Genomic DNA, 17,223 nt, shown 5'->3' with positions numbered 1-17,223 from the left:
TCCTTACTCTTGTATCCCCAGCATGTGGTACAGTATCTGGCATATAGTAAGTACCTAATAAGTATTGCTGAGTAAGTGAGGAAAAATTCATAGACAAGACATTAGGATTAATAGGAAAGTTGAGTAATTTCACTGGATATACGATCATGATGCAAGTGTCATTTCTGTTTTAATCACCTGAAAAAATAGTTGGAAAGTAATTTTTTTAAAGGATATCATTTATAATCTCAGCAAAAAAATCTAAAATACTTACAAATTTTAAAAAGGACTTAAGTGTTATACACAACTGATGAATTATTGAACACTACATCTGAAACTAATGATGTACTATATGTTGCCTAATTGAATTTAAATAAAATTTTTAAAGGGGGGGGAAGGACTTACAAGACTTTTAGATCTTTAAGAAAAAAATCATAAAACTTTATTTAAAAATATTTAAGAAAATCTAAGTAAATATATAGATTTATAATATCTACAGATAAGAAGACAGTAACAGAAAGATGTTAATTTTCTTCAAATAAATTCATAGATATAATAAAATTTCTGTCAAGATAGTGACAGAATCATTCATTAAAATTGAGAAGCTAATATTTTAAAGAAGTTTGGGGATATTCGTCCTATCAGATAACAGGACTCATTACAGTAAAAGGTATAAGGCAAACTACATTAGGAATAGGAGACATGCAACATGCATAAGTGACAGGGTCTGTACGAGAATATAGAAAAAACTTCTTAAGGTTAATAAGAAAAGGCTTTTTAAAAACCTCAATGGAAAAATGGAAAGAAGGGAAAAAAAAAAAAAAAAACCTAAGCCACAAACAGTTACTTTACTGAAGAGGAAACCCAAATGACAAATAGCAAGTAAACATGAAAAAATGATCTGTTGCCTTTCTCAATCCTGAGGGGAGTGCAAATTTAAATAACAATCAGATAGGGTTCACTTAAAATAGCAAAAACATAAAAAATCTGATAACAGCAAGCATTGGTGAGGATATAAAGCCCCTGGGGGCTCAAGCATGGCTGATGGGAGTATAAGTAGGTACAACTACAGCAGAGAGCAAGTTGGTGGCTTATCAGAAACGTGAAAGTATATAAAACCCAAAACCAGTTGTTTCACTTCTAGTTGTCTTCACTAGAAATCCTAGCACATTTGCCAAAAACACTGATTATAAGAATGTTCACTATAACACTGTTTAAATAGTAAATGTCCATCAAAAGAAGAATGGGTAACCAAACTGTGGCATAGTCATTTAGTGGAACACTCCGCCCCTCCAAAAACAAATGTATTGGGACTACCTGTACCATCATAAACCTTGGAAACATTATATTGAGCCTTATGATAGCACGTATATAAAGTTTAAAAACATGGAATACAGTGCTATAAATAATGTTTGAGCTATGCATGTACAGCAAAGAAATAAAAACATTCATGGATAAATACCATTGTCAGGATATTGGTCACTTTGGGAGGAAAGGGAGGACTTTGAAGCAGAGAGAAACATGCAGGTGATTTCAGTTTTATCTAATTTTTAAAATTGGGCAATTTGTGTATGCCAAACATTCTGTATTGGTTTTTTTTTAAAAAAAAAAAAGTTAAAGAGAACTGGAAGGTGGGCGTCTGGGTTAGGCAAGGGAACGAGTGGGTAAGGGGGAATGGGAGTGGGAAAAGAGGATGAGCAGATAGGGATGAAGTAGGCTGGGAGGAGAGCCAAGGCAGTAGAAGAAATGATTATGAGATGAAAGTAGTCCAGAAGGACTTGCAATGAAAAGACAAAACTCAAAGGCACATTGGGGAACTTGGAGAGAATTTTGAGTGAGCAGTCACATTTCCAAAGCAAAGCGTTAGGACAAATTATCTCCCAGCAGTGTTTTGGACTAACTAGTGGAAAAGAGGGCACGGACCGTAAAATGGAATCTAGGAAGGTTGAGTGATTGTGTGAGTGACTTTAGGGAAAGGATTGAAGACTTGCTTACCAAATTTTCAGATTCTACAAAGATGGGAATGAGAACTAATATATTGGACAGAATCATAATTTTTAAAAAGTATGAATATCCTGGAATGAGGGCCTGAAGACAAGAATATTATTTACTGGTTTAAAATGTGACACAATACACTTACAATTTTTTTCAAGTTCTCTAATTACAAGCCTTGATTCAAGCTGAGGGTTCTGGTACATGGCAGGATCCATGTGGCCAATTGTGTGATGTTACTGTCGAAAAGAAATTGTAGAAACGGAGTATCTGACTATTATCAGCAACTGTTCCAACCAATTGGTTTAAGTACTTGGCATTGATAAATTATGATAAAAAATTAGGAAGATTCCAGGGGAAAGAAACCAGGATGTTGAGAATGTAGGCAGTACTTGGGAGCTACAATGGGACGTCCTCCAAGAATATGGAAACAAGATTGCCCTTTGAGGATTAAGTGAAAAAAAATCCACTTGTATGAGTCGAATTAACCTGCTCCTGGGCTAACCCAACAAGCTATCCGTACATGAATGACTACAGGTAAGTTAAATATAGGGAGCTAGGACTGGACATGATTCTAATGGAGGAGGAGGAAACTTAATCAATGATAATACCCATTGTCTAGAGAAAGACTGGCTACATACACTTGGCGAGGACCGCATGGAAGCACACAAATTCTGACTGACACGAATTATAATTTTCATTGTAAATTCGTAAATCAGCATTCTAATTTGTACCTCTGAGTCTTGCATTCGGATAGCATGATTTGGATAGCATTTGTCATGTACTGACAAAATTGAGCTCCAGACCTACATCTGGAAATGTGAGGTGCTGTAACCTTTCTCTGCCATAGGCTCCTTCTTTGTCATGGAAAAACTTAGGGACACTAGGACACCAAGGATGTGTAGCTGAAAGAGAGAAGCTAGAGGTGATCCCTGATACCTACTTCATAAGCTTAAAGTTCTTGTAGGAACAGAGTTATGCTCCTTTGATTGCTGGGGCAATGAACAGACCAAAGAACAATGTATAGAAAACACAAAGAGTAAGATTTCATCTGGCCAACAGGAGGAACACACTAACAATTTAAAATTCTGAGAGTGGAACAGCTGTCTAAAGCTTTGTAGGTTAGGACCGGTCATAAGCAACAGAGTAAGTTTGGATAACCATGACAAAGAACTCTCTCTTTGGAGCACCATCCTCATGACAAATCACCCTCTGCTGACTTCTTTCCTAGAACTACAGGAAAGAAGTTCTGGTTGGCATAGTCAGGTGTCCCCACTTCCCTCTCTGCTCTCCTGGCAAGGGCAAGGCAGAAAACTGACTAAAGGGTCCATTGAGGCTTCATGCAATGGCAAAGGGAAATCTATGAAAGGAAAAAGTTAGGAGCATGAAAAAAAAATCAGAAACTTACTATGTTCTCATCATTGCAAGTGTAGAAGGAGAGGCCTCCTATTTGTCAGGAATCCTAAAGAAGGGATTTCTGTGCTGGAAAGAAGTTGGGAAAGATGATTTAGAAGATCCCTTCCAGTTCTTTGTTTGTAAAGAGGAGTTGAAAAGTAGAATTGGTGACCGAGATCCAGGGTCCTTAGGAAAGCCCCAATAAGGGAAGATGGGATACAGCTAACAGGGAAGTGCGCCATAGAGTAGACATGGTCGTTCAGTGGACTCATTACTGGCATAGGTCATTGAATGTCATGGACACTGAGGCATCATGGAAAGGTTTTGAACAATGGGGTACATGCAATAAAATCTTGTTTGGGAAGTTTAATTGGGTAGCTGTTAGTACATTGAACTGGAGAACAGTAAGACCAAAGGCAAGAAGATCAACTGTTTTGAAGGCCTGAGCCAGGGTGATAGCAGCAGGAAGGGAAAAGAAGGAGCTGGTGAAGAGGCATTTCTCAGATAGTGTCCACAGAACAACAGGGAAAGGAGACAGTGAAAGAGAAAGGTCAAGAGTGACTCCAGGTTGCAAACCTGGAGATCTAAACAAGAGATACCATGGCTGGAAGAAAGACGGTGACTTCTAATCCAGATAGATTGACTTTGAGATGATGGATATCAACACGGACGGGCTTGAGGTGGAGGGAGAGATATCAAGACTGAAAACACAGATCTGGGATTCCCTAGTGTAGAAGTTGCCATGTAGGAGGTCATATGAATGGATGGTTTTCTATAAGAACAGAGTATAATGCCAAAGGACAACTACGTATTTATAGAAAGGAGTAATCACTAAGCACTAGAACCACTAGAAGCCATTTCGGGAATACGGAAACTTGAGCTGGCTTTGAAAGGAATGGAGCGGGAGAAGGAATTCCACACTGAGACACACTTGTAACTAGGATTGAGTAACAGAAAAATGGATGGATCTGCACAATCCCTCTAAAAATGAACTCTTTTTATTCTGCCACCCATCTGCTCATGCCACTGTTACAGACAGAGAAATGGAAGAAGTGAGAGGTGAATGAAGTTAGCAGGTGAAGACCACAGGAGAACTACTGGCTCTCCAGCCCCACTGGTCTAGTGGAATGCTGATCGGAGGGTTTAAAGGACACACGGTGCTGCTGGTGACAAGGGACATGCCTGCCTTGATGGTTAAGAGTGGGGATATATAACAGAACTCACCGGTCCTAAGGTTCGGAATTTGACATCTATTAAAATAAGCAATTGATGAAGAAAATCAAACAAATCTCTGACAGTAGTGACCTCTAGTGGAAATAGGCTTCAGGGAACGTATATATATATATATATGTGTATATATACATATATATACACATACATGTATACATATATATATATATATATTTTTCCTATTAGATTAGACGAAAATCAGTGGCATATTCAGCCAATTCGTTTCCACAGGAGTGTGAAGGAAGGGGCTGCTGGAAAGAGCACACAAATCCTGCCCAGAAAGTGGAAATGTACCAGGAATACTTTGTGTTTTTGAGTCAGACTAAGTTGATTAAAGTTCTGGGAAAAAAAATGTGGACACATAATTGCTGTCAAAGACATTAAGCTGAGACAAGAGTGTTTGGGCAATGACTTCATTGGCCACAGGGGGGACTTGGTGTGTTCACAGCAGCCAATAAGTGAGCAGGCTGACAGTCTTGGAGAGGAAGCCGCCCTGGTTGCTGGTATGCCTTTTAAACATCTCTTCATTAAAACATGGAGGAAAGCTGTGATCCGTGAAATGTGCACACATTTGGTAATTCAGCATTTTATGGCTCAAGTCCTGTCTCTTTCCTCTGCCCGGGGGCTGTTTGTGCCAAGTATTAGCAAATGCTATTGAGCTGGGAGTACGCAAGATATGCTCAGGAGAGTTGGCCTTTGAAATGGGACTAATCTCATGGAGGGTCCAAGCACAATGAAGAAGGGCAACAGCAAACCACCCTGGGCACTGCACATCCACCCCCTTCTGGGAAATGCTTTCAGAATATATAATCTTGACATTGAGGAGAAACAAAGGAATGGGAGGGTTGTTGGGGATTTTAAATTTGTCTGATCACACTGGGGGCTAATGATGGGTGAGTTGAATTAAATGGGTGGATATAGAAAAAGGAGTAAGACGAGAGATTTTTTTTTTTTTTAATGGAGATTACATAGAAATACATGGAATCAGTGTTACCAAGCCCTGAGCAACTGTCACTTCTGGCAACAGAGTGATCCTTGTCCTTGTCTCATGTTACCTGTGTGGCAGGAGGTGTCATCCTGCCTTCTTTCATTATTCATCCTCCTCCACACACCCAGCTTCGTTTACTGATGCTACTGTATAGCCTGGCTTGTTTTCTTTTCCCGGGATTTGTTCCCTCTCCTCTCCGTGTTATTTCAAGGATAGAAAAACAGCCCTTAGATAAGCCTTTTGTGATAATTCCACTCTGGTCTGCAATCTCCAGAGTTCTGGTCTCCAGGAGTGGGCAGAAGGCAGCCTCGCTGCCCCCCTTAGTCAATGACTGCCCTGGTGTTATTTCTTAGACGCCAAACTAAACCACAGAGCAGAGTTAAAAGGAAAAAGCGTTAAGTGGTCCTTCCTCATTCCCCTGCAAATATCCTTTCCCCCAACATACGTGCATTCATTCGGCTCTGAAATAGGTCACTTCAGGTGTCTAGTTTAAAAACTAGTTTACTTACCGAAGATGAGCTAATTATTTTAATTTGCTCCAAAGCTTCTGTCAGGCTGTCTTCAATCTCGGAGTCATCTAAGGAGAAGAGGTCCCCAGCTCGTGAAAGATCTTTTTGTCCTAACACCAGTCTGAACAGTTGATGCATGATGAGGAGTTTGAGAATCAATGGACTCTCTGCAGGCCCAGGGCCGTATGTTTCAGTCATCAGAGGTCAGGAAGACAAAAACATGCGGCAGGAAGTATACTTTGTATTCCTTGAAAGGTCATTTTTCTCCAGAATTTAAGGTCTTCTTTGACTCTCTCTGGAAAAGAAACAAATGATACAATATAACTGTCAGTAGAATGGTATGAGCTCCCAATATAACCTTGGTGCCCAGCAGGGAGGGGGGAAAAAGACATTTGGAAATGTGCATAGAGTAACAGATCCGGACCTGATGACCTTCAAATGAGCTCTTCCCTTGCTTTCTTCCCCCTCCTCCCCCCCAGAAGGTCTCGTTAAAAATTATTAGGTTTCTCTAGAATTTACTGTGAACCTTAAAAAGCTGCTTAACCCTCACACTTACTTTTCTCCTTTCTATATCCTTCTCCTTCTCTCTATGCCACAAGGAAACAAGTGGACAAGCAACTGATACGCCCAACATTTGCCAGATTCCCCCCAAACAGATTCCCATGGAAACCAAACAGAAAAGGGCGATGAAAGGAAAGAGGGAACACAGAAGACATCTCTTAGAACCACTGCCTGGTTTTCTCTTTTTCCCTGGACAGGGAGACCAGTGCTTGCCTTCTTGGCTGGGTTTCTTTCCTATACTGACAACAGAAGCTCCCCCATCCCTACGTCCAATAGGTGGTCTCAATACTAGCCTTATTCATATATACTCTCTAAACAAGTAGCAATGAAAGAAAGGATTCTGCCTGGGACTATGAGACTACATAGATCTCTGCTGAATGTGAGTGTGAATTTGAACTTGAACACTAAACTCGAAAGTGATTGCATAGCGATGCAGGATAAAGAAGGAAGACACTGGGATCAGGCAATCTTCCCTCTATTCCCACGGTTGAAATAATAAAGTCCCGCTGTACTTGTTACTCAATTCACAGTCCACAGAGAGAAGGCCAATGGCACAAATTAAATATCTGATTTTTCTCATCAGCTCCCTTATGAGACCATTTACACTGGTAGAGACCTTAGCCATCATTTATTTAATGACTCCCGAAGGCTCCATAGTAACTACAGCAGTGCTCTGCTCCTGATTTCAGGCCAGTGGGCTTCCCCCATGGTTTACAATGAAGTGGAGTCAGTGCATGAAACTTACAAATGCAGACCCATGTTCAGAGCGTGAGAGCTGAGGGTGATTTATTTAATATAAGAATATAAGCAATAGGCAGGTCTGCCCAGCATTTCACTTGGAATGTGGTCCCCAGAATGAGTGTGAAAGGGAGAGGGGAGTCTGCTGCTCCCTTGGGGGATCTCAGACCTCCCCTCTGAGCTGTCACTGTGCAGGCACCTCTGTGTGCTGAATGCAATATTAAAGTTTAAAGATACATACTCTCCACGCAATATGGTCTCTAAACACAAGCCCAATCCTTCACCAGGCGCTCAGTTAAATAAACTGTATCAGTGCAGTTTGTAGTCCACTGAAGGGGAGTCAAGGGCAATATTACCCACATGCAACTTTTGCGCTATCTACCAGCTCCAGAAAAATGACACCCAATACTGACATACGCTTGCCTTCATGCCAGGCACTGATCTAGGTGCTTTGCAAACATTAACTTACTTAACCCTCATAATAACTATAGGAGGATATTTTATCCCCATTTTACTGGTGAGGAACTGAGGCAGTAATAACTTGCCCCAGCCACACAGCTAAAAAACTGGAGAGCTGGGATTTGGACCCAGAGATTCCAGGGCTAGGCTCCAAGTTCATGACCATTACGGTATGTTGATTCCATGTAGGGCTCCATGCGAGGCTACTGTTAGGGGTAAAAGCCCTTGGAGCATTATTAACATTTGAAGATGAAGATATGGGGGTGTCATAAAGCATGAAAATGAATTTCTCTTCCCTCCTACACTGAGGAAAGGAAGGACCCTGCATGCTTGCCCATCTATGCCCTGGGATTTAGGTCAACCAGACAGCAGGAAAGTCACAAGGAAGAGAAGCTTAGAGAAAGAGAAAAGTAGGAGAGTTGGTTGGGAATGGAGGGAGGAGGAGGGTTTTGGGGGGTGGGGAGAGAGCAGAGTGAGAGTCCTACAAAGTAGAATGCACACTTGCAAATGCAGAAGGGTGGAATACAGTATCTACAGGAAAAACCAGGACAGTGTTTTCCTGAATTTTCCCCTGAACACATTTCCCCACCTAGCCTCAGACATTTGCAGTGACAGGGTCTCAGTGAAATAACATTCAGGAAAATAAGACATTGGATGGACATTGGAAATGATTGCACCTTGATCAGCCAGCTTGTTGGTTATCTCGTCATTCCTGAAGCAGAGTCAGGGGCCCCAGACATAGCACAGCTGGAGCTCTGAGAAGAAGCGGAAACACACGCTGGTAAGAGGAGCACCCCCAGGCTTTCCCCGGGCTCCTTCTTTGCTCTCCACACTTACAGTGACCCCTGGTACGGAGCCCTACATTCATGCTGTTACTCTTGAGTGTCCATCATGTACAAAACAGTATTGTTCAAAACACCGCCGTCCATGAGAACTTACACACATCTGAGGGTGGGGTAGGGAGAGGTGAGACTTACACCAAACATTCTACAACACAAGGATGATCCAGAGAAAAGTCTCCTCTGTCCTACAAAAGGAAGTTTGAGGAAGTACAAGGGAGAGAGCGATGTCTCCTAGGGGAAGATGCTAAGGAATGGCTTTGTGAAGGAAACGGTATTGGGGCCAAACACTTTAGGATAGGTTTCATTCAATGCACATGTGCTGAGGATATACTAAGTCAGCTGCTTGTCTGCAGACTGAGGTTCAAGTCCTAGCCTGGCCACTCAATGGTTGTTGGACCTTTGGTTCTTGCTTTTCCCTTCCCTGAGCCTCAGTTTCTTTATCTGCAAAATGGAGCTAATGCATGCCTCGTCTATCCACTAGGTTGTTTGGAAGATCAAAGTTAATAACACATAAAAGAGTCCTTGTCAAATCATGACACCAACGGCTAATGTTTAGCAGGTGTTCACCATGTGGCAGGAACTACTACGCGTGCTTCCCGAGGACTGAGTCACTTAATTCTCACGACAATTCCATGTGATGAGAAACTGATGTTGGGAGAGGAAAGCAACCGGCCCAGGAACACCCAGAGAGTAAGCTGCAGGGTCAGAACTGAGGCCGTTGGTCTCCCAGAACGAAGCCCTGTCGGTTGCATACATGAGCATGTGCGATAGTGATTGAGCTGCCTTGCTTCCATCGGTCTTCATGTAAAGAGCACCCCACATGGTACGTTATACCGCCCTTCCTGGATCAGGGTCAGCAAGGCGCGTTATTTATTTGTCAGCAGCTCTGGTCAATGTTTTGCTCAGGTGTCCGGCTTCCCGGGCTGATCTCTCTGCAATAGCAGAGAAGGTCAGAGACAGATCAAATTCAAGCTTATCCTCGCAGAAACTTCCTGGCCTTAGGAATGCCACATATACAGATACGCCCACAGACTACACACAAGCACACACACGTGCACACGAATGCACACATGTGTGCACCTCAGATGCTTTCTATGCACCAAGCTCTTTGCTAGATACTTTCTTCTCCACTCTCCCATCAACCCAGCAGGTAGATATTATTACCAAAGGGGAAACAGGACGGGTGAGACATCGCGCTGAAGGTTACGCACAGAGCCAAGATTCACATCCAAGTAGGTCAACCTCAAATCTCCTACTCTTGGAATTACAAAAACTGGCTTATAAAATTCCTTCTTACTCCCAGTTTTTGCTCTCCTAATTTCCTTCCCTAATCCTTAAGGGACCCTAATCTGAAGCCCACTTTCTCCTTATTAAGTATTTTTTAAGCAGGTCAAGTTTCTGTAAGGAGAAGCAGACACCACACACAAAAATGATTATGCGCCACGCGTGACACAGTTCAGGGAGTCCCGGCTGTCCCCACAAACTGGCTTTACCTGCGTGCTACTCTTCAAAGGCGGGCAGCTTGCTGTTAGCGCGCTGTATGTTTGGGACTGGGCGGGAGATTGGAGCACGGACGCCGAGGGCACGGCGAGTGGAATCCACTCAGCTCAGTGAACCTGAAGTTGCTCATTGCGGTGCCGGCGGAAGAATGCAAGGAATGCAGCCCGATGCCACCACCAGCAGCTCCAGAGCCGGTCAGGTGACAGGCTGCACCTCGCCCAGTGGAGAGTTGCCTCCGAGAGAAATGCTCTGTTTCCGGGGGTGAAACACAAAGCCTGCCCCAGTAAAGTAAAGTTGTTTTTAACAAAGAACACAAAACCCTCTGTGTTCGTGAAAATCTATACTTTCCCCGGGAAGAATGGGGGTGAGAAGGGGGGGATAGAAAAAGCCGCGCAGGAACGGTTTCAACAGAAACTCCGGCAGGTGAATGGAATGGCTATCGGAGCCATTTCACAAAACCTGGGGAAGAGAGGACTGCAGCTTGACGAACACCTCCCTCCCTCTCAAGATTTCACACCCCGAGTTTGAAACACTGAGCATTTGTCTTGCAAGAGTCACAGCTCCTAAAGCAGTGATCCTCTGTGTTAATATTGGAAATTTAAGGATGCAGGAAGTTGCTGCTGAAACCAACAAGTCACTAAACAAAAATGCATACCCTCTTCCCCACCCCCCCACTCTTTGCTGGGAGGTTCTTCCTAAAAATCCACTTGGATTTGCACTTGAAGTCAGATTTGTACTTTAAATATTGCAGTGACATTCAGAGAAAATGTTTATCTTGCTTAATCTTACACTCTACAGGAGAAAAAGATCCTGGAACTCACAACACTTAAAGGTTTCAACGCTTAATGGTGCATTAAGAAAACATGTTTTTAGGGGCACCTGGGGGGGTGCAGTTGGTCAAGCGTGGGACTCTCGGTTTTAGCTCAGGTCGTGATCTCAGGGTCATGATCTGGCTTGAGGGGCTCCGTGCTCAGCGTGGAGTCTGCTTGAGATTCTCTCTGCCCTTCCCACCGGCACTCTCTCTCTCTCAAATAAATAAATCTTAAAGAAAACATGTTTTTCAATTGTATTATTCTCTACCTCTAATTTGTCCTTATAGAGGGTTTACTGCCCATCAAATCACCTATCTGCTGGCAAGACGCACAGGAAGCTCCACTGCAGGCAAATTCATTTGTGTGATCACGGCGATGAGACTCCTGGGAGGGCTCCCCGGCAAAGGCGTGTGGTCCGAATGACCACACACCTGCCATTGAAACAGGTCATATGTTCCAGGGGAATGGCCTGTCTAGACATTTGGTGATCAATCACATTTTTATGCCATCCACATATGGAGAATTCCTTTGAAGAGTTTGCTTTATAAAAACGGAGAATCCAGTCAGCCATGAGTAGGTGTAGCCTTTCATTGGTAATTTTCTGGCTTGGGGATAGTGATGCAGTTTCCTCTTTTAAAGGAACAGACTATTTCTTTAGGCTTCCCTCTTCTTCATTCTCTTATCAGTATTAATGGTTCTTATTGCTAGATTTTATCCAATATTCTTACTTTTTTAAAGGAGTATAGGGTCCAGAATTGGACATTTTCTAGGAATCCAGTAAGAAGAGCAGAGTGGTGAGAGTGTGGGAACCCAGACCCAATTGGGCTCCTCTATGCCATTACCTGCCGGTAAATCGGGACTGATTAACTAAACTCCTTGAGCCTCAGGTTCCTTATTTGTACCTGAGGATTGTGACATGGGTTGTGGGGAGATTTGAGATTATGTAAGGCATTCAACATAGAACCCAGCATATAGCAACCACACAAGAATAACAGCAATCATATTCCTAGGGATGTCATTATTTTTGTGATCGTTTTCCTTAGGCCATCCCTTTCAAGAGCTAATACACCGCTATACTACTGTCCAGCTCTGAGTTCACATGTTAAAGATGTGTAGGTCTCTTCCATCTGGGTCATATCTATCTCCTAGCCGTACTCTCCCTCAAACCTAAATCTGGGTAGTTTATGCACTATCTTGAAAGGGTCCCTGTTGAGTTTTCTGGCAGTCTTGTTCCCTGGAGAGATAGCCTTATCCCCAACCGTGGCTAAACAGTAACTGGACTTTTTTTAGAGAGGAAATGGACTGAAATACAATGTGTCTCAGACATTTTGTGGCTGGATACTCCAAATACCTGAGTCTTCTATGTAAGTGTAGTGCTCACTCCCACATTTATTAATGAGAATGGAGTGCATAATTCCCTCCAGGGCACCAGAGGGCAAAGTTCTTTATGACTCTTCAAGGTGACCTGCACTCAATGAACACTAATAAAACATTGCTGGTTTACTCCATTATTCATCAGTAGATCAATGAAATAAAAATACACATGAACCAGTGGACTTGATTGGCCCACTATTAGGATATACCACCTGTGGAAAGAGCTGAAGCTGTTTGGGGGAATTTCAATAACCATAATTAACTCAGGAAGCCAACTTATTCTGAGAAAATTAGCCCCTAGCTTCCAGCTTGGGGTTAGGGTATTCTCTGGTTTCTTCACTTTAGAAAATTCTAGAATAGCAACATCTATTTACATTATGCTTTGGACAACAGTACTGCACATCAAAATCTTCTCATTTTATTCACCTGTATTATAAATGCCCACTGACTTAGACTTGGTTGGGTTCTAGAAACTTTCAATGAAGTTCTCAGATAGATTTTCCCTTGAAAGAAAGGATTAAAGATTCTTTTCAAGGAGCATCTTTTTCACACAGTGTGAAAGAGCTACAGGCGTTCCCATGGGAATTGGCCGCATACATTTCAGCCCTTCCCACAAGATGTCTATTGTTCCTTGTGCGTCTCCTGGTTTCCTCTGCCATGACATGTTGCTTCATTCACTTCTACTGAAAGCCTCCAAGGCTGGGTTATTCCAAAGGATGCAAAAGGACTCAGCCCTTGGTCTTTTTCTAGAACTCATACAGTCTAACTTTGTAGCAGGCTAATTATAAATAAGCACATACAAAAACTAGGTTTGGTGACCTTTTAGGCAAGAGCTCAAGAAACATTTAATTTTTAATACAAATTGCAATTTATTGAAACACAGATAGGAAATATGTTCTTTCTTCGGGAATGAGGGAAACATCTTCAAGTCTAAAAAACTTTCTACACAAAGAATTTGTGATTTGTAATAATGATTTCACAGTGTATCCATTTTCTTAAATTTTGACCTTGCAGGTCACATTTTCTTAATTGATATAAATCTAGGTATGAATTGAATAAATCTTATATCAATAAAAATATCAATAATTAACATACCTTGCTATAATTTTTTAATTCAAATTTTGTAGTTTTCTTTTTCCAGAAAACATACCCAAACTCTCAAACTACAAAGAAAATTCAATGTTAAACGTGTTTTTACTTACATTTAAATTCCATATATTAAACATCTGCGTTGACCAATTCAAATAATGCCTTAAGTATTTTTTCTGTTCCTTAAATTGAAAACCTCCGTGTTTCGATTTAACATGTCATGGAAGCCAGTGGTTCATCACTATAGCAACTTAAATATGTATTTGAAAGAGCAAAAAAGTAGTTTGACTCAATTACGATTTGTAAGATAACTAAAACATCAAAAGGAAAAATGAGAGCAACAATAAACAGCAATGGTGCCGGCTCAGCCCACTGACTGGACTGATGCTGCCGACTTTTCTTTGAAAATCGCAGTCAGGGCCAGTTTCTTTGCAGGTTGCAAGATGTTTCTTGAGGTAAACAAGAGTGAGAGATAGAGATGAGCCCAGATAGTTTTGGAGCAAAACAAAAATGCACATACTATGAATCTAGAAGCACAATTTTCTGCTCCTGAGGCCTAGAGACATGTTTTAATAACCCACAGAGAGGTGGCTTTTTTACCCTACTAACTGAAAAGCACGCATTCAGGGCTAGACACACAACTCCCAAATGTGCTTTATCTGCATAATCAGCCAGCTCCTGGAAGTTTCTGTGCCCCACTCCCGCAGCCCTCGCCTTCATCCTGCAGCTTCTGACATTTACTCTAATTAGCTTTTGTTTTTGCTGAACAAAAGGACAGGGAAAAAGACAGCCATACCTCTTGGCACAGGAAACTCTGGCCGTCATAGGAAATAGAAGGCAAAATGCTTGATTTTTAGAGTAATTCCGCTGGCGCCCATGATCACTCAGAGGCAGCCCGGTAGCCCCTTCCTGCCCGGTCCTGCCCCGTCCTGTCCTGTCCTGTCCTGTCGGCAGCTGCCGGCTCGGCTCGGCAAGCCCGCTGCACACTTGATTCCCTCCCCTGGACTCACCGTGTGGAATCAGGCAAGTGAGTAACTTCGCCTCTCGCTCCCAACCTTCTGCTTAGCGCTAACAATTGGCACCAAGCTTCACTTACTTCTACAGAAGATTTAGAAAAGCTTCTCTGAGCAGATCTGTAGTTCGCAAGAATTAGGAGATTTGCCTAACAACCAGTAACTTAGCTTCTGTTAATGAATAACTCACTTTAAGGAATCAAGGAAGTTTTAGGTTAATATCAGATGTGGAGCCTTTTATCAGGGAAAGGCTCAGTGAGGAATGGAAAGAGGGAAGCGGTGGAATGAGATAGTACTTAAAGCAAACACATGGAAGAAAACACCACGAGAGAAACAGAATGGCTAGTGTAAAGTGTTAGTGAAGCACTGAACGACTGAATGAAGCATCCCTACCAGCACTGGGGATTTCTCCAAGCCAGCGCTGTTCTTTCTTGCGCCAATCCAAATTGCTAATTCACTTCCTTTCACCATCCAAATATAGAGCTTCTCTTCTCAGGCCTAATACACTGGGGATCCCTTATGAGCTGTCTTACATCTCTCTCTCTTTTAAGGAGAATGCTCTCCAAACCTCTAATGCATAAATTAATTGGTAGTACCCAGTGGATTGTTATATCTGGAGGCTCTCCTCTCCCCTTTTATGTGTATGGCATGGGCTTTCTCCCTTATCGATCTGAGGTTTCGCCTACACACAAAGCAATAGAATATTTCTGAGATTCTTCTAACTAGTTTTCGGTCAAACTAAGTGTGAGTGTGTGCGGCAGTGTGGTGGGGAGGAGTAAGGTGTGAGGTGTACATCTGGAAATATCAGTATTTCTATGTCGTTGGCAATGGTGCTGCCATGTAAATAAATTGCTGGCTCAATTAAAAGGCATTCTCCTGGGGGAGAAGGGGACTTGCTCCCGTATTTACCACCCAACATCCACTTATCCCACTTCTGGTAAAAACTGTACCCAAATTTCTCTTCGGAGGCAACGTTCTTTGGGCAGAGTTCACTCACATAAGCACATTAGGTCTTAGCCAATCAGAAAGATCACATTCTCCTGACCATAGTGATTGATTTAGAGAATGAGGGATGACCCTTTCCAGGCCAGTGAGAGTCATGAGAAAGATGAATGTTTGGCTTTGAGGGGACAGAGTCTTTCCTGTTAGACGTGATGACAAGAAGATAGAAGGTCTGGTTGACCTTGCCACATTGCCACCAAGAAACCAAACTTTAGTGACTTTGTTTGGCCCACTTAAACCAGCTGCCCCTGAAGTTGACATGACCCACCCTTCCCTGCAAGCCAATTCCATAATAACTTAACGGATTTTACGCTGGGTTTTCTGCCATTTGCCATTGAAAACGTTCTGTTTGGCTAAATTGGTCGAATCCCAGTTTGTGAGACCCCAGCCCCCCAGTGCGGCTCCTTGCAAAGGAAGAGGATTAGGAGATGCATCAGGAACCAACTATGACAAATGAGCCCTTTAATGACAACCACAGGCTTTCACTGACAGCCAGTAGAGGCAGGAAAGGCCTGGGAAAGACTGTAGTCATTCAGTGTACCTGAAAGTGTGACTTTCCAAATTGATTCTCTTAACCAACAATGTGTTCACTTCCCCAAATGCTTCCACTTTAACCACCTAGACTTGTCTGCTAGTTCCTAGCCACGTTCTGTTTGACCTTAACGAACCTGATCACGATTCTGCCCATCCATGCAGAATTTTCATAAATTCCTTTGGGTAATTAGTTGCATAGAATATAGTTTTATCTTTATTTTTTTTTCCTTTTGTTTCTGCACAACTCCCACCACTACCCTCCCCCACCCCCTTGGTTAAACTTGAAATAAAGAACATTTTCTCTAACCACAAAGTTGGACTAAGATGCTTCCTTTGTAGAAGATACATAAATTTCAAAGCAACTTTAAATGGGTAAATTACATGTAAAAACACAAAATTTTTAGATAATTTCATTTTTTTATAATAATATTTCTACCCGAAACCAGTGGACTAAGATGCTTCCTTTATAGAAGATACATAAATTTCAAAGCAACTTTAAATGGGTAAATTACATGTAAACACAGAATTTTTAGATAATTTCATTTTTTTATAATAATATTTCTACCCGAAACCAGTGACACTCCTTCAGGTACACCGTTTCTGTGTTCAGCCTTCCAGCTTTCCAAAAGTTCATTATAGGTACAGAAATACCCAGGCATATCCAGGAGCTCCCTTTTAGCTCAGCAAAATAGCAAATGGCTTGGACTGCGAGAATCAAGTGTTGTTGTTTTTTGTTGTTGTTGTTGTTGTCTTTTAAGAACAGGGAAATAGAGACCTGTGGCTAAGATTTATTCAGTTGATTCATTATAATTAAGAATTTGATTAAAAATATGATAGTAGGGGCACCTGGGTGGCGTCTGCCCTCGGCAGGGCGTGATCCCGGCGTTATGGGATCGAGCCCCACATCAGGCTCCTCCACTATGAGCCTGCTTCTTCCTCTCCCACTCCCCATGCTTGCGTTCCGTCTCTAGCTGGCTGTCTCTATCTCTGTCAAATAAATAAATAAAATCTTTTAAAAAATATGATAGTAAAAGTAATATCTTTTACCCTCAAATTTGAGAGACCTCATTAGTCTCCTAAATTAGCTCCTCCTTCTGGTTCTTATCTTGGTGAAGTGCCCTCACCATCCACCAAGCACACAAACTAGAAAGCTGCACATCATCATCTATTTCTCTCTTTCCTTTTCCCACTCACCTCCAGTGATCC

The 17,223-nt window shown here is 42.1% G+C and overlaps 1 protein-coding gene across 4 annotated transcripts in view; it reads right to left on the bottom strand.

Annotated features, from left to right (window-relative positions):
- The window catches only part of VEPH1 (ventricular zone expressed PH domain containing 1), a 242,030-nt gene extending 227,431 nt beyond the window's left edge, over nucleotides 1-14,599 (bottom strand). For 2 of the 4 annotated variants that reach the window (XM_034663895.1, XM_019799224.2), the window contains exons 1-2: nucleotides 10,187-10,379; nucleotides 6,094-6,388 (exon numbers count right to left, since the gene is read on the bottom strand). In XM_034663895.1, coding sequence (XP_034519786.1) covers nucleotides 6,094-6,291 — 198 coding nt within the window. In that variant the 5' untranslated portion in view covers nucleotides 6,292-6,388; nucleotides 10,187-10,379. Of the gene's footprint in view, nucleotides 1-6,093; nucleotides 6,389-10,186; nucleotides 10,380-14,264; nucleotides 14,396-14,478 lie in introns of those variants that run through there. The other 2 variants (XM_034663904.1, XM_034663910.1) reach the window with 2 other exon arrangements.
- Nucleotides 14,600-17,223: the final 2,624 nt, after the last annotated feature.

Source organism: Ailuropoda melanoleuca, chromosome 1, assembly GCF_002007445.2.
Source record: "Ailuropoda melanoleuca isolate Jingjing chromosome 1, ASM200744v2, whole genome shotgun sequence".
Lineage (NCBI taxonomy): Eukaryota > Metazoa > Chordata > Mammalia > Carnivora > Ursidae > Ailuropoda > Ailuropoda melanoleuca.
This window is presented reverse-complemented; position numbering and strand designations above follow the sequence as displayed.